The 25,935-nt window shown below is 43.2% G+C and overlaps 1 protein-coding gene across 1 annotated transcript in view; it reads left to right on the forward strand.

The window, feature by feature from the left end:
- Positions 1 to 21,381: 21,381 nt before the first annotated feature.
- Positions 21,382 to 25,935, forward strand: part of LOC121441957 (peroxisomal multifunctional enzyme type 2) — a 61,321-nt gene continuing 56,767 nt past the window's right edge. Inside the window, exons 1-2 of the mRNA XM_041643384.1 lie at positions 21,382 to 21,543; positions 23,679 to 23,732. Coding sequence (XP_041499318.1) covers positions 21,486 to 21,543; positions 23,679 to 23,732 — 112 coding nt within the window. The 5' untranslated portion in view covers positions 21,382 to 21,485. The remainder of the gene's footprint in view (positions 21,544 to 23,678; positions 23,733 to 25,935) is intronic.

The following is a 25,935-nucleotide window of genomic DNA, read 5'->3' on the forward strand; positions in this document are numbered from 1 at the left end:
GAGTCACTTGCATTTGACTTCACATAGTTGTATTGCAATGAGCCCGATGAGAATGAAAGGCAATTACTTTTATTTATTTTACTTTTATTGATGATTAATATCGATGATTGCTTATTAACCACACATTTTGCTTCACAAGGAATTAACAACAGAACACTTTCCATTGTGCTATAGCACCTTCAAGTTTCCCATGCCACGTTGATTATAATATGCAGTCTGTGTTGTTTGTCAACTCTTATCATTGTCTAGGCTTGTCTCCTGATGGCTCTGCGTATGTAAGTGACTTGGTGACAACAGAAATCAATGAAAGATATGGGCAGAAACGGAAACACAGCACCGAGCAGTTGGACAGGAGTGATTCTCATGAAAGCAGTTCACACTAGTGTTATGATACAATGCCAGTTGGGACCTTGGTGGAGGGTGTGTCCAAATCGGAGCAGGTGAGAGAACACCCAACAGACAGAGCTTGAGTGTGGAGTTTATTGAGATAAAGGGAATGGGAAGGGAAGAAAGAATGGAGTGGGGGGAGAGAGACAGAGAGGGACATGGTGGGAAGAGAGGGAAAGGGAGAAAAAGGGTAGGGAGTGAAGGAGAGGGGGCCTGCAGAGATCTGCCAGCTTCTTCAGAGGAGAGGAGAGAAGAGAAAGCTTGGGTAGGTGGGGCTTGTCTTCTTAAAGGGACAGGCTACTGTCTGCCTTGTCCGCAAGCTTGATGCAGGGCCCAGAGTGCAACACACTGTACCAGTTTCCGAAGGGGCAGGGCCAAGGTGTGCCTGGACACAAACAATACAGCTGAAAGTCAAGGCTGTCACATTGTATAACCCTAAGAGTTTGTTTGCATTGTTTTTAAAGCTCTAGTCAGGCTGTATCAGGAGACTTCTACGGTTTCGATGAGCATTTCCATCCGTTAAGACTTACGATGCAGAGTGGCATCATGGGGGTGCCCTGCATCCGTAGGAGAGAGGACCTAGGGTGCTTTAGGTCTTTGGAAGTATGCCAGGAATTATTGTAACCCCGTACTCCGCCCCGCTTCCTTTCTAGTTTGAGACGTGGACACTTACAATTGTTTAACCACGTCGATCCACCATGAAATGGGGCCCTCATCAAAGGCTTAAACAAATTGGCCTAATCTTGGACTTTAACCTTCAGAAACAATAGCCAGAATAAGCCTAAACTTTACAGGTAGCTTATCAAGTATTTCGTTATCGTTATGTGAGGCTCAGTGATACAGAGGGGTGGGCTGGAAAGAGATTGAGGGAACTCATCCCAGTTCTTAGCGCTCATTTACTGTATTTGCGTAGCCCACGGCATTCCAGACAATCTGTTCTCGTAGAAATAGGTCCAGAGTTGTCGCAGCTTAAAAAAAAATCTGACCAAATTCCCATTCTTCTGACTTGATTCAGAGATGGGAAACGACAAGGCACTAGGACGCGGTCCTCTTCGCTGAAGCCCGAGTACAAGGGTAGCCTGCGCGTCTCCGGAATCCCTGGGCTTTGGAGCCCAGTTGTAAATAGCATTGACTCTAGCAGATCTGGAGCTAGGAAACCGCCGATAAAAGGACAGGGACGTAAGTGTCCGGTGAGTCGGAGTCCTAAGTTCTCCACAATAGATGGGTGCTGGGAAAGAGGGGCAGCATTAACGGCCAAAGGCCTGAGGGAGAGGCGTTTATGGCGTTGAACCAGGAGACTTTCCCCATCTGAAGCCTGTGGGAGGATTCCAGGATTCTGGGTGCAGTGGGTGTGGGCGTGGTAAGCTCCCCCAGAGTTTCTGCCACCCATGCAGTACAGGGCCTCAGGGCTGCCCGCGTTCCTTCCTTTAGCCCTCTGGATATTTTCACACCAAAAAGATTTAGCTTTTCTCTTTCTCAGCCCTCGTCCCTGTAAAACCTCTTGATCTCAGTTTGCTTCTACCCCTGCTCTTCTTCCCCTCCATGATGCCTACACTGGCAGTGTTCAAATGAAATTCATGTTTTCGCCAGGCAAATATGCTTGAACTCTTCGAAGACATCTTCTAAATGAAATCTCGTGTGTGTGTGTGTGTGTGTGTGTGTGTGTGTGTGTGTGAATGACAGGCCTCTAATCCAAGCATTTAGGATGCTGAGACAGGAGGATGTTTTTATTTGAAGCCAGCCAGGTAAGACACTGTCTCACAAAACAAAACAAAGACAGGAAATGAGGTCCTAGACATTTGGGGCCTGTACTGGGCTGCACCAGCCAGAACCTGGGAAATCACCGACAGAGGCTCACAGCCATTGTTAATGGACCCTTGTGTTACACCTCCTAATATATTTCGACTACTATTTCTGCTTGCAGCATCAGACTGATTCTACTGAGGAGAATTCGTCCTACTTGGCTCTATCAACCATCCCTTTATCAGGCTACACCATAATGAAAAACCAAATCCCTAAGCCCCTATATGGTATTGAGCTCAACGTGTTACCATTTATTATACCTGTTTTTAAGATTTCCTAAGGAGCAAAGTACCCAATGATGACAGGACATTGTAACCAGAGATATGTCCTTACGTCATTCAAGATATAAATTATGAGCTAGATTTGAGATATGAGACACTTCTCTGCCTACAGCTTGCTGTTGGCCTTTGAAGGTTACCACTGGTTCCTAATGTCATCTAATCACCCGAGGGCAGGCTCAAAAGGCAGTTGAACTGTTAAATCAGCTATCTAGACTCTGGTAGAAGGCACCTCAGGGGACAGAGACAAACCCCAAAGGGCGTTTTCAGCCTGGAGACAGGAACCCACTGCTGTGGAAATCAGTATTATCTGCATTCCGCTGCAGAGACAGTCTGGGGACACAGTGGAAGGAGCTGCTTTCCCGTGGTCTGGACTTTGCAGCAGGATGCACCAGTATCAGCCCTACCTTCTGTCAGTTTATGGATTATTAGGAGGAAGAGGGCTAGAATGGCTGGAACGAAAGTTGCTGGTACTTTCCAGCATAACGGAGTCTAGTTTGAACACTGCTTTCTGGCCAGGTGTGGTGCTCATGCCTGTAATTTCAAAACTGAGAAGGGGGATTGTCATGAGTTCAAGATCACCTGGAGTTACAGAGTGAGGTCATTTTTGAATAAGTAATTCAACATGTAGATGAATAAATAAATCAATCCACACACTGAATGAGCTGTTACGGTGGCTCTTTACTCCCTCTTGTGGTGGGGTGTCGCCATTGTCAAGCACAAACTTTCTTGGCTAAATCACCTTAGTTCTTCACTAGAATTGGGCTGGGTATAACAATTTGATAGAGCTAAAAGCAGAGAGTCTAGAAGTGGTTACTTCTAGAGAGTTCTGGAACTTAGCTGTGTATAGAAGCATGTAGCTTCACTATGCCCTTCCATAGACCGTTTTATAAACTTCTTTTTTCTGCTGGGGATGTGGCTCAGTGGTAGAACACTTGGCCAGAACACACAAGGTCCTCACTTCTATCCCCAGCACTACAAGAAAGCAGAAACAAAACAATGCAAAACATTCTCTCTACCAAATGCTGGATCAGCATGGGGGTTTAGGAATTCAGTAAAGACGAAAATACCTAATTTCTCCACTTCTATTCTAGCAGAAGGATAAAAACATAACCTACAAATTTGAAATGTGAGGTCTAAATTCATATGCATATTCTACTGCCTATATAAAGGCACCATCTATGAACTTGTCTACTTATTAAGTTCTAGGTTCCATTCTGTTGTCCACAGGGAGGAGCAGAAATAATAACACAATTTCAAAAATTCCCTTTTGAAATTCTGCATGGGATTAGCATATCTGAAGAAATAGAAATAGTCAGAAATAGACTCTTTTTGCCAAGGAAGGTGAACTGGCACCAAGGTTTACATGTTATATGTTTCTTTAGAGACCTTCTCAGTGAGTAGGGTCAAGGGCATCTGTCGAGATGAGGCCTTCTTCAGGGAGAGGTTCTATTAGGGCCTTCTTTAACTGGCCTGGTGCTTGCACGGGGTCAAGGTGGCTGTTGGCGTTTGTTTCACTGTTCATGCTGGACAAACTTCAGGGTCTTCCCCAAGATGATTTGCTCATAATATATTCATGTTCTGTGTCCTTGTAGCTGAGCTTAATTTGCTTTCAGTGCCCAGAATATCACAATAGGAATAAGGTACCATTTACAGAGTAGGTTATTACATCTCTGTAGTTTGCCCAGATTTGGAAGCAAAGATACGTTTCGGCATTGTGTCACAATGAAGACACCGAAGTCATATCCAGCAATACACACCGAAAGAGCTGTCAAAGCCACGGAAAAACACAAAGGAAGCTTAAATGCATGCTAAGTGAAAGACATGGCTTCCAGGGTCAGACTCCAGGTGACTTGACAGTTGGGAAAAGGCAGACTGTGGAGACAGCAGTTGCAAAGGAGTAGTGGAGGCAGGAAGGAGAAATAGCCACGGGTGGGGAAATGACCTTGTTTGACGTGTCAGATGCGTATCATCCCAGAGACTAAACTCTAATGGCAAGGGTGGACTTGGAGTGATGATGTATTAGTATGGGTTCGTCAGCTGAGCAGATGTTTTATTTACTTAAAATCTATGCATGGTAATTAAAAAAATCATAAGGCATAATCCATTTTAAATTTTAGATTGTCATTTTGTTAGAGTTAAAAAAATGGATGCCACATGATTTTACCACCATCTTGACTAAAGGTGACCACATGGCCTAACAAATTTCCAAGATAATTTAGATTAAAATAGATTAAAGCTACTCCTCAAGGTTTTTATACTCAAAATGTACCTTGTTCTGCCAGCTAGACTTTGTTAATTTAAGAGTCACCCAGGTGATCATGGTTAAAAAGACATAAAGGGATCATAAAAAAAAAAACCAGCTAAGGTTTACAAATGTATAACAGGACTAGAATCTCAAATAATATGCAGTTGTAACAATGGACCGACCTTAATAGTTTTAAAAATGCCAGTGCCAGGTGATAGTCACCAAAAGTACCAGCTACAGTGAAATGGAGCAGGCTGAGATCAAAAAGACAGGCTGTATATGCTGTTGAGGGTAGGACCAAAGAAGTACTTTACTTTTAATATTACAAAAAGACATTTAAGAGATTTTAAGTTTTTAAATAAACTTATAAGGCGGTGAGACATCTGTGCTATACAATATATTATGTTTTATATTGTTAGGGTTTAAGCTATTTGGATAAACTGAATCATAAATTTTTGTATAGATACTAAGAGGTTTGGACTTCCTCTTCTGGGGAAAGAATGTTGTTTCTATGTCAATGACTCTGGGGTAATTAGAGATTCAATGGCCTTCCTAATGATAGGGAACAGAACACTCACAGGGATGAAAACTTGTTCAGCTGGTCTCCTTGGTTAACAACCTTACTTCCAGCTCTAACAGGCCCCTAATGATCTTGCTTCTTCTTATCAACAGACTGATGGCTTTTGTTCAAAAAAGTGGGTCAATAGTGTTCAACTGATGGTATTAAGGTTCCAGTATCACCCCCTTGAGCTCCTGGACAGACAGAACTCAAGATTGAGTCCTGTCAACGGTACTTGTGAAGGGGGAAAAATGTAGGGCCCAGGGCAGCTTTCTCAGGTCAACTTGGTACACACCTGCCAAGATGGGTTCTATAGATCAGCAGGAAGGTAGACCTGAGTCTCAGTTTGCCCTAGGGCAATGCTAGCTCTTAGACTCCCTCCTGTTCCCATTTCACCCTGGGACCTGTTCCTTGTCTTTGCAAGAAACAGCATTAACAGCTAGATATAAACTTGTTCTGTGTTTACCCTCGGAATGAATAATTTGGTTTCTTTATTAGTTTTAATTCAAAGTCCTTACAGAGTGTGGAGTTCCAGTCTTGTAAAAGCTGCTAACTCATCATAGACTGTTAGGAAATACAAGTTAGTCAGTCATCCTTAAAGTACTAATATACTTGGTTATAGGAATAAGCTTTATTTAGTTCTCTATATATGTTTTCAAAGTCAAACTTCAAGCAAGAAATAAAAAACAAAGTTTGTCTAATCAGATATACCTAGGCACCCCTCATACTTCAGAGATCAGCAGAATATGGCATTTAAAATAATGATTAAGAAGCTTATTATTTGAGACAGAGACTCTGAGATCCTAGCAGTAACCCAAGGTCTCCAGAGAAGATTATGAGACACCATGGTGTCTCTACTGGATTACGATGATGCTGACCACTGGGCGAGATGACCCCTAGAGCAACACCTGCTGCCAGGACCCGGTCCAGACTGTGGACAAACAGCAGGACCTTGGAGAATTGATTGCACCACTTTTGCCTAGACAAAATAAGGTCAGTCTTTTCCATGTCTCTCTTCCACATAAAAAGAAAAATTCACCTTATGGGCCTGGCTTATACAGTAAGACTGCTGTTCGGGATATGTCTGCCTCCAATGCTATGGAGACCTGGGTGTGACTAACTCTATATGGACTCTGGTCCCTGTCACTTTTAATAGATTCAGAAACTATTTGGTCTGTACTCAGATATACTTTATTTAAACCTCTGAGATCTCTAATAGTATTAATGGCTAGGACAGTTATAATGTCAGTTTAACAGCAAAAAGTATCCAGATTCTTCCACAAAGCTATAGCCAACTTGTTAGCTAGGACTCAGGTGTGAGTCTTTACCTCCTGTTTACAGACAACTGTTATCTGCTCTTTTTCTAAATTTTGATTTCTGTTCCCAGTTTAAATTTATCTCAATAGACTTCCTCTTGGCTGGCAGACGCATCTAAGCATCAGTTGCTGACTGCAACCTGCTCTAAATGGTGGCGAGCCCTGGACTTCCTGAAAGCTGATGTGGACCAGTCCAGCTGATATGAACACTCCCTGCTCCTTCTACAAAGTCTGATGAGTGCCCCATTGCCTAAATGTCCTTCCCCCCACCTTTGGCTAGTCTTTCAATCTGCTTGGGCCTGGAAACAGCACCCCAATGTCAGCTTGAAGTAGTTGCAGAAAGAAACACGTCACCCCATGCCCCCTGCCCAAAATTAAAATTAAAAGACTGAGACAAGGGGAAGCTCCCTAGCATGGGGGACAAGATAACTGCCTATAGTGCCTGCTAATACACTAGGTCCAGAGTTGTTAATTAATTTAAGTAGTTCCATGCCTCCTTAAAACCAAGGGCAGGTAGGACCCAAGGTTGGGTCCTGACATCGGTGCTTGTAAAGGGGAAAATGTGGGGCCCAGCCATGATAAGCTAAGTATGGGCAGGTCACCCAAAGGAAGTTCTTTACTTCCAACCATTATCACCTGCCAGTGTGGAACTCGGCCATCGATAAATTTAATAAGAGGCCTGAATCTCAGTTGTTTACCCTGAAGCAATACCTGATTGCAGAAAGAACCACAAACTGAGATTACCTAGCACCACCCCAAAACAGACCTTCCAAAGGAAAGGCCTAACATTTCAACTGCTGTAGGTAGGACTACCTGTCAGTACACACTCACCAGGACACCCCTAGACAAATGTCAGCCAGTCAGGGCTCCTAAATTTTAGAAACCCCTCACCCCCACCTTTACTACTATAAAAACCCAATTCTAACTGAGCTCGGGACTCTCCGTTTATCCCAATACGTTGGTAATGCGTAGAGACTGAGTTTGCAAACTTGCATAAAATAAAGGCTCTTTGCTTTTACATACGGGACTCAGTCTCCTTGTTGGCTTTTGCAGGGACTTCGGGGATTTGGGCATAACAGATGTCAATGTTCTCCTGTTATCTAACTTTCAAAATCCCAGTTGTATTGTTGGTAAAAATGGTGGTCTACACCTTTTTTTTTTTTTTTTTGTTTTTTTTGTTTTTCGAGACAGGGTTTCTCTGTGGCTTTGGAGCCTGTCCTGGAACTAGCTCTGTAGACCAGGCTGGTCTCGAACTCACAGAGATCCGCCTGCCTCTGCCTCCCGAGTGCTGGGATTAAAGGCGTGCGCCACCACCGCCCGGCTAGGTCTACACCTTTTGATGAATTTATCATGTTTTAGGGCTGCCTGTCTAAGTCTTGCATCACAAGGCATCCCCTTCCCACAGTTATTATTTCCTAGTAAAATAGCAATCCAGAAAACCTATCAGATTTTTGAAATTTTACTAGGCTTCTCATGATTTTTATGGTGGTTTGAGTATCTTCTGGATCCTGGCCTGCTGCAGAGTAGAGAACCAGAGGAAGGCAGAATAAGGCAAAGCAATAAATAAGACAAAAATGGAAAGAGTAGGAGATTTAGAAAAATGCATGAATAGGATATTTTAGATATCTCAGTAACTAGAGAGTAGTAAAAATACCAGCGAGAGCACAGATGATGGGGACAGTATGAGCTACAAACCTGATCTAATGGCCATGTGTAGAGCCTCAGCCCCAGACAACAAAGCACACATTCTTGTCAAACACATGTGGAATCCTTATTAACGCAGGCAAAATGATGTCTCAGAAGGCCAATCTGACGTATTCCAAAAGATTGAAGTCAATGTATCTTTTTCGATATGAACGTATTAAGTTCAAAATCACCAGTAAGAAAGCTTGTTAGAAAATCCTCCTGCTTGATAGTAAATAAATCTGTAAATAATCAACACCTGAGAAAAGGTATGGGAGACCTGGGTGTGGTGGTGGCTGTGGGACAAGCCCTGTTCAGGGGAGGCTCGGGAAGGATGGGTTTTGTTAAAAGCTTAACTTTAATACACTGGTCAGCACCGAGTGCCATCCCTATATGTGCTTTGAAACAAGAATTAATGCAATCTCCTTGAACTTCTAAAGTAAGAAGAACTCAGCTGTAATTCTCTCACGAATCTTACTTTTGCCTAAGGTTTATAACTCACACGACTGCGGCAGCCGTCACCTGCTCATGATATTTAGAAAACACCAGCAGACGGTATCGAAAGCACAAATGACATTGCCAGATTCGGCCCATGCCAGACCTGTGTAGCAGTTGCCAGCAAAGTGATTTAAGACTATCTGGGGACCAAGCTTCCTGTTTGACTTTGTTGGATTTACAGTCTACTGTGGTGAGCTGACCAGCATTGCTGAACCTAAGCTCCCTTGGGAAATATTTTCATAAACAGATTAGTTATGCTTCTGTGTGCTTCTTCTGATCTCCTGCATGAATCCAAGCCTTCCTTACAGCTGTGTTGCAGCTACTGTTTCCACTGGGACTAGGCTTTGAGGCCCAGGAAGGACATAGGACATAAACTTTGCTACTCCGAAGGATGTGTAAGCTTCTTTCCTACAAAACACTTCCTTTCTCCTCTAGCTCCTCCTCCTCTTCTAGAGGACATCACTACGTACCTCAATGGGTCTCAAAATTCCTATGTAGTCCAAACTTTATGATCCCCTTGCCTCAGCATTTCCAGTGCTTGGCTAATAGGCTTGTGACATCAGACATGACTTCTTATAAAAATTGTCTTCATGTAGCAGAATCAGTGTATATTATCTACTTATGGATAAGAAATAAGATAAAGGAGGAAGAAATGTAACCTCAACATTTGGGAGGGAGTTATGGAAGTTCAAGGTCATCCTCAACTACAGAGCAAATTTGAAGCTAGTCTGGGCTACAAGAGACCCTAGCTCAAAAAAACAAAACAAAACAAAACAAAACAAAAAAAACACCAAAAACAAATGGAGGACAAGCTAAATGAAAAGCAAAACACAGCCCACAATATTTGGCAGGGTGTAGAGGCTCATGCCTTTAATCCCAGCATTCAAGGAGCAGAGGCAAGAGGCTCTCTAAAAGTTTAAAGCTAGCCTGGTCTACACAGTAAGTTCTGGCTCAGCAGGGACTACATAGTAAGACTGACCAACAAGGCAAAACAAAAAATCCAACAAAGCAGCATCACTACAAAAACCCCAAACAACCTGTGTTATGTTCATTTTACCAGCTGAGTTTGGGGAGAAACCACACCTAAACTTTAGCAAGATGCATTCTTGGACAGTTTGTGTTATCCCCAAATGAGTTGGTTTTCTTATTTACCTCTGCTGCTCATGTCTAAGTGTGAGCTCAGCCAGGAAAAGCGGCAGCCAGAATCCAGTTGCTTCCTCAACCATGATGTTTTTGTTAGCCGGGAAACGAAGCTTTCATCTCAATACTTCATATTTTGGTTTCAAGAAAGTATTTCTCCTGTGTTACCACATTTGACACCAATATGTTTAAAGAGAGTGTGTAACTCTCTGTTTCACACACCTAGCTCTTCAGCTTAAGGTGGTGAAGTGAAGACCACAGGAAACATGTCATATAGATAGATGAAAAGGCTGACTTCATCCTGCCGCCCTGTATCAAGTATATCTAGGCTGCACCTTCATGTCTTACATGATAATCTGGACCAAGCTACCATACAAGAAAACGGGAATGGCTGAGCCTCTTACCGGCTGAGAAACAGTCTCAGCAGTTTGTTGGTCCACACTTTAAGGGAAAGGAAGTGGAAGAAGCCCACTGGAGAGATGTAGGAAGTGAAAGAGAAATGTCAGGGCCCTGTTATGATTGCGTTTCTCTTATGGAATTCTTACCCATTCGTTGTTTTTTTAAAAAAATTTAAAATATTTAGTGTATATGGTGCTCTATCTTCATGCATATCTGAAAAGGGCATCGTATCCCATTATAGATGGCTGGGAGCCACCATGTGGTTGCTGGGAATTGAACTCAGAACATCGGGAAGAGCTGCCAATGCTCTTAACCCCCAAGCCTTCTTTCCAGCCCTATTTGTGACCATTCTTACGTGGTTCATTCAGGGAACATCTCTGACTTTCTCCAATCATTGACCATTCCTCTTTGAGGAGAGATACAAAGTTTGGTGGTCTATCAGGGGGTGGAGAAATGTGTTCTTTTCTCTTTTGTTTATTGTGACCAAAGCTAAAACATGGCTTAAGGTTTAGAAAACTTCTTTACCCCGACTAATGATTGACACTAGATCAGCTTGTGAAAACAGCCTCTGTGGCACCTGCTGCTGCCATCTCCATTGTCCGTTCCTCCTGACAGGGTGCTCTGCGTTCTGCGGTCATTCACACACTTCCTTAGGGATGCCCCCTTCCTAGCCAGATTGTAAATATGGGGATTCCCTGCACTCACCCCCACTCTCTCTTTCCCCTTTCCTCTCTCTCCATCCTTAATAATTTTGTTCATTTATTCCACATTATCAACTCTTTTTTGCATATTATTAGTCTTTTCTGCTTTTCAGGTTCTCACTCCTCTCCCTGGTTTCCAGCCTTAATTTTCCAAACTCTTTGTTTTGCCCACAAAAACGTATTTGTTTGCATCTGAAAATCTGCATGTCATCCCAAATTTATCAACTCTACCCTGGTTGCTCCTGTTTTTCTTCCCGTTGAGCTGGACAAAGCCGTTTCTGCTCCAGGAATCTCTGTTCTGCTTGGTGGCCTTTCCATCTAAACCCCTTCAGCTGAGATCGATGCCTCTCTTTTGCGACCTCCCGCATAATATTGAGACTGAAATCATATGCTCTTTTCTTTATGCAATATGCTACTTGCGTTTCTTCTTTTCCCATGGATTTGCTAAGGATTTTTATTTTTATTTTGTTGGTTTTTTTCAGGACAGTGTTTATCTGTGTAACTCTGGCTGTCCTGGGACTCACTCTATAGATCATACTGGCCTTGAACTCACAGATATCCACCTGCCTTTGCCTCCAGGGTGCTGGGATTAAAGGTGTGTGCCACTGCCAGCCCAGCACGGATTTGGTAAGGATTTTGAGGAAGCTGAAAGTTAAGTATTTGGTTTAGTAGAGGTCAAAGGATGGCAGTAACTTGCGCTTTTAATCTGAGCACTGTAAAGGCAGAGGCAGGAGATCTCTGAGCTCAAGGCCAGCCTGGGCTACAGACTGAGTGCCAGGCCAGCCAGGCCACACAGAGAAACCCTGTCTTGAAAAAACAAAAACAAACAAACGAGTCCAGGGTCAGGCTAGAGAGGTGACTCGGATATTAAGAGTATTTGTTGCTTCACGGAGAAACTCAATTTGATTCTCAACACCTATGTCTGGTGGCTCACATGCCTTTTAACTCCAGTCTCAAGGGGAATCTTATGTCTCTGGCCACCGAGAGTACCTGCACACACGTGCACATATCCACATCTATAAGCACATAGCTGAAATAAAAATAAGTCTTTAAAAAATGAGCTGGAACTTGTGGAGGACAGAGAGATGGCTCAGAGGTTAAAAGGTCATACTGCTCTTCCAGCAGGCAGGATATTGGTACCTAGAACGCCTATCAGGTGGCTAACAGCCTCCTGTAACTCTGGCTACAGGACGTTTGTCTTAGTTAGGGTTTCTACTGCTGGGAAGAAACACCACGACCATTGCAACTCTTATAAAGAAAAAACACTTAATTGGGGTGGCTTACATTTTTCAGAGGTTTAGTCCGTTACCATCACGGTAGAGTGCAGGCAGACACGGTGCTGGAGACATAGCCGAGTGGCCTACATCTTGACTTGCTGGCAAAAGGAAGTGATCTGTCTCACTGTGTGTGACTTGAGCAAATATGAGACCTCAAAGCCAAACTCACAGTGACACACTTCCTCCAACAAGACCACACTTACTCCGACAAGGCCACACCTCCTAATAGTGCCACTCCCTTTGGGGGCCATTTTTTTTTTTAAGTCACCACAGCACCCAACACCTTCGTCTAGATTCTGTAGGTACCCACATTCACACGTACCATTCATCCACTTATACATATAATTTAAAAATAGTAAAAGTAAAACTTAAAGACTACAGGGTCAGACACAAGAGTTGATTGTTCATAACAGAGTATGTTCAATGAACATTATGTTGTCGTTGGTTCTCTTGTCTCCACTTTGTCCCATGACTGAGAGGCAGAAGGGCCTATCTGTACCTATCTGTACTGGGATGAAGTGGTTTTTTACCTGAAGAGATTCTTTAAAATGGCTGAAAGGAACTCACCTCACCCTTGCTCTTAAGGGAATATTTATTTTCCTGGATACTCAATAATTGCTAACCCTGTTTCATAGGAATGTTGTCTCTACCTTCCATTTGATTGGGTCCTCACTCACATGTTATTGTTATATGAACATGCTATTTTATGGACAATTCTCAAATAGAAAATTATCTTTTACGGGGATAGAGGATTTAGCTCAGTGGTACATCTACATCTTGTGCAAGACTCTGGGTTTAATCCCTAGCATTTTAAAAGTAATTTTTATTGTAATATTTTGGCTCACATAGAAGTTGCTAAACGAGTTCAAAGAGTAGATAAATTGCAGCAGGTTTGAAGAATACTTAAGTCCTCATAGTGCTGTAAGAGGATTTACAACCTATCTAGATTTGAGGTGAAGCCAAGGGCAGGTGGGTTGAGGGTCACTGAGGGAGGGAATGAAATAGAACTTTTCTTTGTCATGGTCTGTATTATGCTGGACTTAGGGACATCTCTATTCTACTAAGCTTGTCATTTATGCTAGTGTACATTTAGGCTAGAAAACAGAAAGGGGAAAATCCCAAAGGTCATTTATTTACCCTAAATACACTAAGGTGCCTCTTTTTTTTTGGACAGAATTTGAATATTCAGTCCTGTCTGGCCTAGAACTCTCTATATAGACCTGCCAGTGGTCATGTCAGAGGAGCAGCAAGTGGCAGCTGACTTCAGGGGATTGGCCCGCCAGCTTGCAAGGCACTGATGGGTGAATGTTGGATAGGCAAGACCTCTGAGAGCCATGGTTCCAGAATGTGTCTTGCTACTGCTGTTCTTTACACGCTTGCTGCTGCCAGTTTTCTCTGGTTTCTGACATGATGAGAATAGGCAAGGGGAGATTCCCATTGCCCTTGATGTGTTATGATCACTTCATGGAAATATCCCATCCTACTGGGTGTTTTTACCTGTGGATCATTATGAAGATGATTTTCTTCTAAGCTGTACTGTTCAACTGATGCCATAATCTTCTAGTATAATAGTGTAAGTTTACGTAGGATTTTGATGACTGAGGGTCTTTAATAAATACAGTGAGGGACTATGATAGAGGTTAGTTTAGTGGAAAACCAATACAGGTGAAAGCAAGAATGGTGTTGTCCCTGCCCCTGGTAAAACAGGGCCTGCTGAGGCTAGAAAAATAAGAACAAGGAAATGTTACACAGCTAGCTTCTCTTGAGGAACTACATAAACTGTGGCTTAGGTTCATGGTTAAGAAAAGAAACAGTCCTGGAAGCTAAGCTAGCACAAGTTCTTTGAATCTTAATGTTGGGAGATGTGTACAGGGTTTCGGTGTACACCACAGCTGAAACAAAGCTTTAGATATGACTTAAGGTTAGAGCAAGATGTTTTGTTAATGGCTCTCAGGTAGAAAATCTTGGAAAATAATTTAAAGTTTAGAAAGGCCCACTTTTAATAGTTGATTGAAGGACTCATTGAGGTCAGGAAACAAGAACAATGGCAGTCTGGCTATTGCTGGCTGATGAACTTTCTTGCTAGGAAGGAGGGATGGGTTGGTGATCAAGGGTGATGATTAATTCCTTGTACCATTTCTGCCATCAGCTTTCTGATACACACACACACACACACACACACACACACACACACACACACACACACAAAACTGGCTAAGAAAAATGCCTTGCTTGCTTATACTCTGTTAATCTATAACAAGTTGCTTGGGTGTGAATGTATATGGGTTCTTGGGAAAACTTGTTTTTTACCTGTAATAGATAAAATGTTTAATCATGTAAGGGATATAGAAAACATGTTGTTTTTACTTGTATTCATTGTAATCATTCACTTAAAAATAGATAACCACATTCTGATTTTATACTGCTTAAAAGATTTTAAGTATATAAAGCTGTAAGTATATAAGTGTGTGTGTGTGTGTCCAAGGGACTGTCTCACCTTTAGGGGAGTTTAGTAGTCATTTCTCTGTGGGTCCTGCATGTCTAGTTCACACAGCATACCATCAAGCAGGCTAGGCAAGAGTATTTTCTTTCCCAAATGGCTAACAAACTCCATGAGGAGCTTCTTTGATGCCCATCATCCTCTTGAAGTAGATTGGTACTGCCAGGAGTAGATGTGTCTCATTGTCATGAAAAGTACTAAGCTCTTAAAACATTTTAAATGCTATATTCTGTAGTCTTTGATATCTACCTAACTGAAACCTGTCTCTCTTTATATTTAGAAAACCTAACTAACATGACTACAAACTTGACTAATATAGATGATTATCTAGTAACCTGAATTTCTTAATTATACATTATGTTTTTAAATGAGCTGCACAAACACAAAACCTTAATCAAGAGCAGAAATATGCATATAACAAAATTGACCTAAAATTTGTTTCAATAAACTGAGATCCATACCAATGTAAATCTCTATATCATATTCCTGTTTATATATAAAAACATTTATAAACAATATTTGGGCATAGGTCTCTCCAAACTGCTTCCTGCTTTTTGTTGGGTGAAGTATTTTTGAGGGTGTTCACAGTGATTTTTCAGAGGGTCTTGGTCCATCAAACCACATTAGTCTAGAATTAATCCACAGGTTCTCATCTTCTGTGGAAACAAAAGAAGAACCCCTTTTCCAAAGCAACATATCCTTAGACCCATATTTTGAAGTCAAGACACCTTTAGGATATATATGTTGGTTTAGATGAGTAGCCTATACAATGAAACGTGTCTCTGTATTTAGTACCTTCACAGTCAAAAATTTAAATAAACACAATAATATACATAATCCAGACTCTTTATGTATATTCCATCTTTACATGACTTATTTTTCTTACTTTATTACTTTTTCTAAAAGTTTAATACTTATTTTATTATCTTTACTCTTTTAATCTATGACTGTCTGTACTCTTTTGTATTACATTTACTGTCTCTTTACTCTTTTTCTTCTCTCTCCCAAGCCTACACACATTTTTAAAACACATTGTGACCCATTTAGAGGTTTTTCCATATGAATCTGTCTTTGTTGTGTACCTGTAATTATTTTCTGACCAGGACTGCTTCTTAAAATCCTAAGTGGGTATGACTAGGGCCAACACAGTCCTGCCTGCTTGCTCACCCTCATCCAAGATGGTGGAGACATGTTTGCTGCCTCTGAGAGCTATGCTCACAGCCCCATTTTTAGGCACACAGCAGGTCTATGTGACCATTAAGCAAGCTGTAGCACTCTGCTCACAGACCCCATTAAAATGCTCCATAGCTGGACCTCCCAAAAGAGTCAGAGCCATTTGTTCTGGCAAACCAGGAAGCCACTGTTTATAAAGAAGCCACACAGTTTTCACCACACCCCTCTTAAAGCAGCCCATCTAGACATAAAAAAAAAATTTGTGGCTACCAAAAACCATGCTTACCTCTGTTCTTTTGTGTCTAGAATCTCTTTTTAAGCTTTCTCAGGATTTTATGTGGCTGCAGTCACCCACATCACTGTGCCAATCTGTAGTAGGTGGCACCTTGATCATTCTCAGCTGATTAGCCCCCAAATAACCACACAGAAACTACATTATTTGCAATACTGCTTGACCAATCACTTAAGTGTATTGGTAGCTAGCTCTTACATCTAGAATTAACCCATTTCCATTATTTTATATTTTACCACAAGGCTCATGGCCTACTCGTAAGGTTCTAGCTGGCAGCTTGCATCTTTCTCCTCTGGTGGCTACATGGCGTCCCCTTGACTCTGCTTTCTTTCTCCCAGCATTCAGTTTTGTTTTCCTTGCCTAGCTCTACTCTACCCCATCACAAACCATATTCTTTATTCATTAACAAATAAAAGCAACACATATACAGAAGGACTTCCCACACCATTGCAGTTTGGAGAGAACTACGCCCAAATTCCCTAAAGGATTGTTTATAAATGTTTGCTTACATTTAAAAGGGGATATGATATATAGATGAATACTTTACATTGATATGGATCTTGGTTTATTGATACAAATTTAAGGTCAATTTTGTTATATGTATATTTCTGCTCTTGATTAAGGTATTGTGAGTTGAAGAATAGATAGTTATAATTATAGTTTTCCTTTGATGGAGGAAGTTCATTGGTTAAATAAAAAGAAACTGCTTGGCCCTCATTGGTTAGAAGATAGGTGGGAGGAGTAAACAGAACAGAACGCTGGGAGGAAGAGGAAGTGATCTCAGACTCCACAGCTCTCCTCTCGGGAGCAGACGCCTCAGAGAGACGCCATGCCCCGGTCCCAGGCAGACGCATGTGATGAAGCTCCGACCCAGGATGGATATAGGCTATAATCTTCCGGGTAAGCGCACCTAGCTGTGCTACATAGAATATTAGAAATGGGCTAGTCCATGTGCGAGAGTTAGCCTAGAAGAGGCTAGATAGAAATGGGCCAAGCAGTGATTAAAAGAATACAGTGTTCGTGTAATTATTTCGGGGCATAAGCTAGCCAGGAGTCTGAGGTTTTGGGAACACAGCCCCGCCTCCCGTATTACTACATTCCTTAGTTATGATAAAAGATAAAGTAGATATAAATATTGTAACTATAATTCTCGCTTAATACTTGTTTTGTTATATGTAATTTTACTAAGTTAAAATTAAAAACTTTCTTTTTATTTAAACAGAAAAGGGGAAATTGTGTGGGAGGTTCTTCTGTCTATGTGTTGATCTTATTGGTTAATGAATAAAGAATCTGCCTTGGCCTGTGATAGGGTAGAGTAGAGCTAGGCGGGGAAAAATTACTTGAATTCTGGGAGAAAGAAAAAAGAACACAGAGTCAAGGGGATGCCATGTAGCCGCCAGAGGGAAAAGACGCAAGCTGCCAGCTGGAACTGTACCGGTAGGCCATAATCCTCATGGTAAAATATAAAATAATGGAAATGGGTTAATTCTAGATGTAAGAGCTAGCTACCAATACACTTAAGTGATTGGCCAAGCAGTTTTGCAAATAATATAGTTTCTATGTGGTTATTTCGGGGCTGAGCAGCTGAATGAACAAGCCGCAGCCAACAACACCTCTTCTGTAATATTTTAAATCAGACACTTCCTTCTATTTCAATGATTGCAATTTCTAAATATGCAATCATTCATATTCTAGACATATTTATTTGTAGACTTACTTTGTTTGTCACCTGCTTTTACCTATTTATGTTGGCCATGGTCCAGGACAAGTTAGAAATAGCCAAAACTGAGTTTTAAGTTTGGGATTGGCCAGTGGAATACCAAGGAAGATTACAAGACAAGATCAAAACTAGCTTTCTGCAGTGGTTACGTTGGAACTTGAGCTATCCCAAATACATGTTGGGAGTCATTGCTGGTCAGATTCTCCCCACCATTTAGCAGCTTGTCTCCATAAGCTGGGCAAAAAAGGAGCTCCTTCCCTGCAGCAGAACTTCCTGCCTCTACCTGCTCTTATCCTTATCTTGAGAAGGTCCCTGGGCCAGGAGGACTGACCTTATCTCAAAGCTATCTCTAAATCAGAGGCCCTATTCAGCTTTAGTTTAGACTCTTGGCACAGTTCTGCTGAGAACACGTGTGCTAGGTTTTATGATTTTTTAAAAAATGCTGGAGGGTCCCAGGAAGCAGTATGCAGCCATCCCTGGTGGGCTGGTCCCACCCCGTGCGGTTTCCCAGTGGCCAGTGGCTGAGCAGGCAGTGGGTAAAAGGCAATAGAGACATTGTAGAGAATAGAATTGGATATTTATTACTTAGAGGGGGGAGAGAGAGAAAGTTGGGGAGGAAGGAGAAGAGAAGAAGAGGAGGAAAGAGACAGAGAAGAAGAGACACATGTACAAAGAAGGAACCATAAGAGTTTCAAGATGGCAGGGAGGGGAAGCAGGGGTCACCGGGAGTGGGCATGGCTTGCCTCTTAAAGAGACAAAAACCATAACACTAGGGACTTACTATTGGACCCTACTGTCACATACTAAGCCCTGTGATAGGGCCGTGCCACTTAATGCAAATTTTCACCAAAATCTGTCTCTTGGAGGGCTGCCTCCATTCATGCTCATGGGCCGCCAAAGCACTCTGTTGTCTCATCTGCCTCTTTCCCCTCTTGACCTGGTGGCCAACAGGCTGAGAGGGAAGGAAGACCCCCCCCCAAACACCAGTACACATAATTAAGTATTGGTGTATTGCCCCTTTGAGCTAGTTGTAGAGGCTTCCCCAGAGGGGCTCTGGGCCACAAAACCCACACTGTTACAAAGTTGTTTCTGACCTTATGCCAGAGTCAGGTTCCCGATTCCCCACATCTAGGCTAACTTTTACATTTGAACTTAAGCTTCTGTTTAGAAATGCTCGCACACATTTTTTTTTTTTTTTTTTTTTTTTTTGCAGAAAACCCAGCAAAGAGGACAGACGTGCCTTCTGGGCGGAGGTGGCCTCGACCTGCCTTATTGGAAGGTCCCAAGATCCGGAGCTGGACGAGCCCTTGGCGTATTGTGCTTCCTCCCTGCTTCCCTCCTTAACCACGCTCTGTGGGTGCTGGAGCACAAAGCAGAGCCTGGAGCAGGGAAGGCCAGTGTCACTGGCTTCACACCCCGCTCTGCCCCCTTTCTAACTTTCTTCTTTGTCTCTGCTTTTCTATTCAAGGATTGTCCAGAAAACAGTGTGTTCACAGTCTGAGTGAAGGATGTTGACTTCACAGATGGAGAAGGGCTTGAAAAAAAAGCAGAACAGAAAGCTCAAGTGGATTGGTAATTTCAAAATTATTTTCCTTGTAAGGAAAGTATAGGAGCCAGGACAATGGGCAAATAAGGGGTTAATTAGCACCATGTTACTTTATTTTATGTAGATTAAGCTGAAGAGAGCCTCATTATCTTGGCAATTAAAGATAATTAAATTATCTTGCCTGTTTGGTAAATTTGGCTGTTAGCTTGCTAATTTTTCAATACTAAACATCTTTTAAAAAAATTATATTGAACCCAAGATCTCACTCATGCCAGGCAAGCCTTTCACCACTGAGAGGCATTCCCCCAGCCACCTTCCATCTTGAGTCCTGTATACTCTCTGAGCTGTGCTGCTCTCTGCTCGGGTTTCAGGCAGGTGAAAATTCAAGGGTCAAACGAGATAAGGACATTTGGACAGAGCCCAGAGAACGAAGTGCTGGCTGAGCTAGGCTCTTGGCTGCCAGCGAAGGGACATGAACTTTGGCATTGACTACTCTTGCTCTGCTGGAGCAAGGAAGCCCCATAGCCAGATCTCAGCACTAAAGCTGTTGGCTAGGCACCTACCCCAGAATCTTCACCCCCTTTCCCCAAACGCAGCTGCCTAAAACTGAGCCCGTGTTCTCTTTCGGGAGTGGTTCTTCCCATTATTTGCTTCGATGAACGGCCCATCATAACATAGCTTGTCAAGGCAGGGTATGTCTTTCAGTTGCTTTCCCCTCCCATCCAACAGCCCCTAAAGATCTATTTACTCTGTCCAAAATGTATCCAACATTTTCCTCTTCAGTGTTTCCTCTTCCGCCCTCTTTTGTCTCCTCCCTGGCCCTTTATGTGTTCTTGTCCACCTCTCCTCAAGACTCCTTAGAAGGACAAAGTGACCTTTCTGTAAATAAACAGATTCTCACCACCCTCTGGAGGAGCCCTGCGCAAGACCATTTTCTGCAGGAAATGCACACACTGAAATCTCATCTCATCCCCCTCTTTAGTTTGGTGGCTCCATTCTCTTCCTGCCCCAGCCTAGCTAGTATTTCCCCTACCTGTAATCCCCTCCCCACCCCAGGTTACGTACTTCTGTTTCCTTTCCTTGGGAAGGCTCCCCCCCCCCCTCCCGTGGGTGCATAGTGGTCTTTTATTTTGCCACCATCTGTCAGCACATGTCCACACTTTTCTCCCAAGTCCTGTCAGGTTACAGTGGTATTCAAAGTTAACCAGCACTCTAACTCTATCAATGACATTGGCCTTTTTTTTTTCTTTCCTTTTTTCTTTTTGCCGAGCTGTAAGTTTGTTTCTAAGGTCTAGCTGCCCAATATTTGTTGAATAAATAATAATAATAAAAAAAAAACACTGTATTCCCAACTTACATGTTGGTGTTCCCAACATGTAAATTCTAAACTCATTTAGCTGCAATTCATTTTTTTTTCGGGGGGAGGGGTCCCGCTTTGTTTGGGGAGGGTGGTGGTGGGGGTGCAGGTTTTGCGTTTTGACAGTTTCAGAATGATTTTCATATAGTAGATCCAGGGGGGTACACTCTGAGAAGTCTTGATCAGTGCTGTGAAGGATAACTGTATTTTTCAGAGGCTATGTCAAAAAGCCTCCCTAGAATGGAAGTCAAGTACTATTTATCTAGGTCAGTGGCTGAACTCAGAACACGTTGTGAAGGTATAGGGAGATATAAGCAAGAAGAGAACGGAATCAGCCATTTCGCCGCACAGATCTTGGCGGCGCTCTCTTCTAAAAGAATTTCCAAGCCAATGCTATTGGACGAATTTTCTAAGAGGAATCGTATTGGACTACATTTCCCATGATGCCAAGCCGTCCTCACGCAGGCCCACTTGGAAACAGGCGTCTGCTTCCTGAAACCGGCGGGTGACTTGCTGGTGTCCCGCCCCTCCTCTCCTTGCCCGCTGTCTTGATCAAGCCGAGCTTACCCGGGTGCACTGCCAGTGTGTGCTTGGTGCCGGCTACACTCATGGCTCTGCCGCTGAGGTTCGACGGGCGTGTGGTCCTGGTCACCGGCGCCGGGGGAGGTGAGCCTCGCGCCGGGCCCACTGTCCCTATGGCAGGGCTGCGGCGTGCAGCTGCGGGATGCCGAGCTGGTGGTGGATCGAGGGGGACACGGGTGGGCCGAGCATGTAGGGGCACCGGGTGCACCGGGACATTAACCATGCAGGCAGGTGCTCGCTCCGGAGTCCCCAGCCGGGATGGAGCGTCCAAGGCCCACGGCTTTCCCAGGGGAGAGATGTCAGCAGTGTAGCCGGGTGCACAACTGGGTAAAAGTTCGTCCTCTCTCGTGTGTGGGCATGGACTGTGAGTTCTGCTGCCTTTGGACGCTTAGGCCTCTGTCAAGTTACACATGGGCTTAAAAAGACTTTTTGGGTCCTGCTTTCCTCCCAAGGGATTGAGTTGCCAGCTCCTTGACTTTGAATAGTCGGTCGTTTAGTGTTTGTTTTCCTCTGTCTTGTGATTCAGGTTCTTGACAGGGCCACATACCAAAGTTCACCTGAATTGTGGCAAAGGTCGCAAACTCAAATGTGTGAGAGGGCAAGGGATGATACAGGGATAATGGGAGAGGAGAAGAGAACTTGAGAGCAAAGGCATTTCTGAAGTGAGTCAGGCGCTGGAAAAGCTGCCAGTCTTGTATTGCAGATTAGGAGAATTGTAATCGAAACAATGCTAAGTTTAAAGGACAGGAAATTAAACAGCTCCACGTAGACAGATGTTTTGCAGTGAAATTTCCCCATTAGTTTCACAGCAGTGAGGGGCCTCTAGCCTCCGTGTGTAGTGCAGCGACTTAAACCTTTGATCTCTCACCCTTACAGGTAAAGGGGCTCTTCTGCACCAGTTGTTATTAAAGAGGTGGGGGTCTCATCCAGCCCAAGCTGGCTTTAAACTCCTCAGCTTCCTCCCTCCATCTCCCAGGGGCTGTCATTACCCAGGTCTGCCACCAACACTGGGAAAAGTCTGATTAATTTATCCATTTTGGTTCATTTGTATATGTATTTATCAGTTTACTCCAAATATAAATTTCTTGCTAAGCTTCTCCACTTAGCAACTAAAATTGAAAAAAAAAAAAGTTAAAGACGTTTAAGCCAGACAAGTATCTTCTCGCTGGTTGGTTCTCCAAAGCTCTTCTCTGCTTGCTAGTCTCTCAAATTTAGAGTTAAAATGATTTGAAGTTGGCAGTTGGATATTCAAGGTTCAGCACAGATTGTAGAAATCACTGGATGTTTTAGAACGGTAAAGAATTCAGCAGAAGCATTTGCGTTTGAAGTGGGGTTTTGGAAGTCATCCCTTTGATCTGTCGCTGGATTTCTGTCTTAGTCTAAGTAGCCTAGGACATCAGGGGCCTGAAATATGGAAGCTGATGCCCAAGGATTAGGAGACCAGATCAAGAAGTTACCTCTTGGGGGCTGGAGAGATGGCTCAGTGGTTAGGAGCATAGCCTGCTCTTCCAAAGGTCCTGAGTTCAATTTCCGGCAACCACATGGTGGCTCACAACCATCTATAATGAGATCTGGTGCCCTCTTCTGGCCTGCAGACATACACACAGACAGAATATTGTGTACATAATAAATAAATATTTAAAAAAAAAGAAGTTACCTCTTTAGGCTCGGGTTTTTTAAATACGAGGATGTTTCAGGAGAAGCAGCTTCTTAAGCAGCAGGTGCTGGAGCACTGGTAATAATAAGGTATCTGTGTCATTTCTTCTCTCTCTCTCTCTCTCTCTCTCTCTCTCTCTTTCTCCCTCCCTCCCTCCCTCCCTCCTTAGACAGGTTTTATCTGTGTAGTTTTGGAACCTGCCTTGAACTCACAGCCTCCCAGAGTGCTGGGGTTAAAGGCATGCGCCACCACCGCCCGGCTGTCATTTCTACTTTTAAAATTTCACGAAAATCCACCTAGTGATGGTCTCCAGTTCACACTTGGCATTGAGCAACCGGGGAGGATGCTAGGGAATGCTAGGGAAAGCAGGCCAGCAAAAGCGGCTCCAACTTTCTATCTTTTGCAGTCAGAAGAGAGAATGTTGAGAGTACCAACGAAGATGCCATCTGCAACTGTAACCAGTTGCTGACTTGTTATTTTAAGATGGAGATCAAGTTTCATGGACTAAAGTAATTATGCTAATATTTTGCAACTTTTTTCTCTTTGTTTTGTTTCTGATTAGGACTGGGCCGATCTTATGCCCTGGCTTTTGCAGAAAGAGGAGCGTTTGTGGTTGGTAAGTTGTCTTTTAAATTAGTAGCTGCGAGCAAAAGCACAGTTTTCACAGGTGCCTTTTGTCCTCCTGGTGCATAATGAACTTGGTTGTGAAAGTGTAAGCTAAATAAACCCTTCCTCTCCCTTCTTGCTTTTGGTCACGGTGTTTCATCATGGCAGTAGAAACCCTAAGACATGCTGGAGCTCTGTGGTGGTTGGCTCCAGAAACCCCGCCTCAGAAGTGCTGTGGTTCTTCCACTCTTACTTCCGTGACCAAACCCTTGAGCCGTGCCTGAAGCTGAGGGCATCATTTAAGATACGTTCTAATTTCACGACAATACAAATGCTGTGCTTTATATTCCACAATATAAAGTATTGTGGAATATTTAAATTTGTGCGTAAGATTTTCTTTTGTTTTGACTAAAATATAAGCTTCGTTCTAAACCTTCTATCAACCCGTTGTTAGCTGTAATCCCGTGCACGGGATTGCCACTCTAACAGCCCAAATTTGGTTTTGTATAAGTGGCACATTTTAGTAAAACTTTGCTCACGTCCGAAGCAGGTGCAGGGAACTGAGCGGGAGATAGCGGCACCCGGGTCTCTGAATTATGCTTTAACTGGAGAGCATGAACATAAAAGACAAGAGTTAGGGCTTCTAGCAGGAACTGCAGTTGACAAGTCAGAAAGTTTTGTTCTCTTGAACTGAGGAAGTAGCATCTTGGACAAGTCAAGCTACAGTCTTATAAACTAAGATGGGCATGACTTCTTTCTGTGCTGGACTTACACAACCGTGGGTAAACCACAGCTTAAATCCCTGCGGGCTACAGGATCCCGGTCCTGATAGGTGGAAAGTCAGTCCGTGAGGCAAATCCACTGATTGACCTTGAAACCAGCTGAAATCTCCATCTACTGCTTAGTCACACCGTCCCTTTGTGCCTACTTCCCCAATCTGTAGTATTAACTGAGTAACTTGGATGAAAAATTTAAGGCCTTCATAGAAGATATAGGAACACTGAGTTACACCTCAGTATCAAGTACACATTGTGTGTCTGAGCTGTACTGAATTCATAAGTCAACATGAAATCTTGTAAAAGAATTAATTTTAAAAAGTCAAAGTGTGTGTGTGTTCTGTGGAGCATGTATGGAAGTCTGAGAACAACCTTCAGGAGCTGGTTCTCTCCTTCCCCATGCTGGTGGATCTAAGGGATTAAACTCAGGCCGTCAGGCATGGCACCACATGAGCCTGTCACCAGCTTGAGTTGAGATCTTGCTTCCTTGGTGGTATTGGGAGGCCTTGTCTTCCTCCAGCCTCTACCACCACAGCAGCGGTCTTGGTTCTTGTGTTGATGAGAAAAAGTTCGTAGGCAAGCATCCAGAGTGTTTCTTTTCTAACAGTGATAAAGTAAAATCACACTCGTTATTGAAAAATCATTCATCATATGTGTTATGGGTGTTTTGTCTGCTTATGTTTCATTCACCATGTGTGTACCTTATCCTCAGGGACTGCAGCTGCAGAGGGTTCTGGAACTTGACATGTATGTGGGTGCTGGGAATCAAACTTGGGTCCTGTGGAAGAATAGGCAGTGTGGTCTTAGCCATCCAGCGATCTCCTCTGCTCTGAAATTATACTCTTGAGGCTGGGGGCAGGTTTGGTGTGTTTTAAAGTTACCAAGGGGGTCAGTGTGGCTGGACTTGGTGGGGTCACTGAAGGGAATAAATGCCAGAGACAAGAGCATAGAGTTAGCGTGAGGCTGGACACACAGAGCGCTTGGCTTCTGACCTGGTTCGAATGGTGCAAGGTTGCAGAGTGGGCGTGGAGGAGCAGCACAAGTGACCTGGTGAGGGGTGAAAGCTTTGTCCTGGGTGCTCATCTTGGACTAGATCAAGAGTGGAAAGGAAGTGGAGGGGCACGATGACTGGACACATAGGTTGGTTGTTTTGCATATACTTTGTAATTTTTTTAAAATGAAAATAAACAAGTATAAGCAAGGAGACTAGCCAGAACCTATTACAGTAATTCACTGCATAGGATTTGGGTGTGGGTGTTCTCCAAGGCTTCGTGTGGTAAAATTTAGTCCCAGTTGGTTTTGTGTGTGTGTGTGTGTGTGTGTGTGTGTTAAGATGGTGAGGTCTGGTCTCACAGTGCTGTTTTGATGTTTTTGAGGTGGGACCTTTGGAGGAGATTAGGTTTCAGTGGACCAACCTTCTGTGCACTGCCTTCATAA

This window comes from Microtus oregoni, unplaced genomic scaffold (genome assembly GCF_018167655.1).
Source record: "Microtus oregoni isolate MIOR12 unplaced genomic scaffold, Mior012 000085F_ref0000168, whole genome shotgun sequence".
NCBI lineage: Eukaryota > Metazoa > Chordata > Mammalia > Rodentia > Cricetidae > Microtus > Microtus oregoni.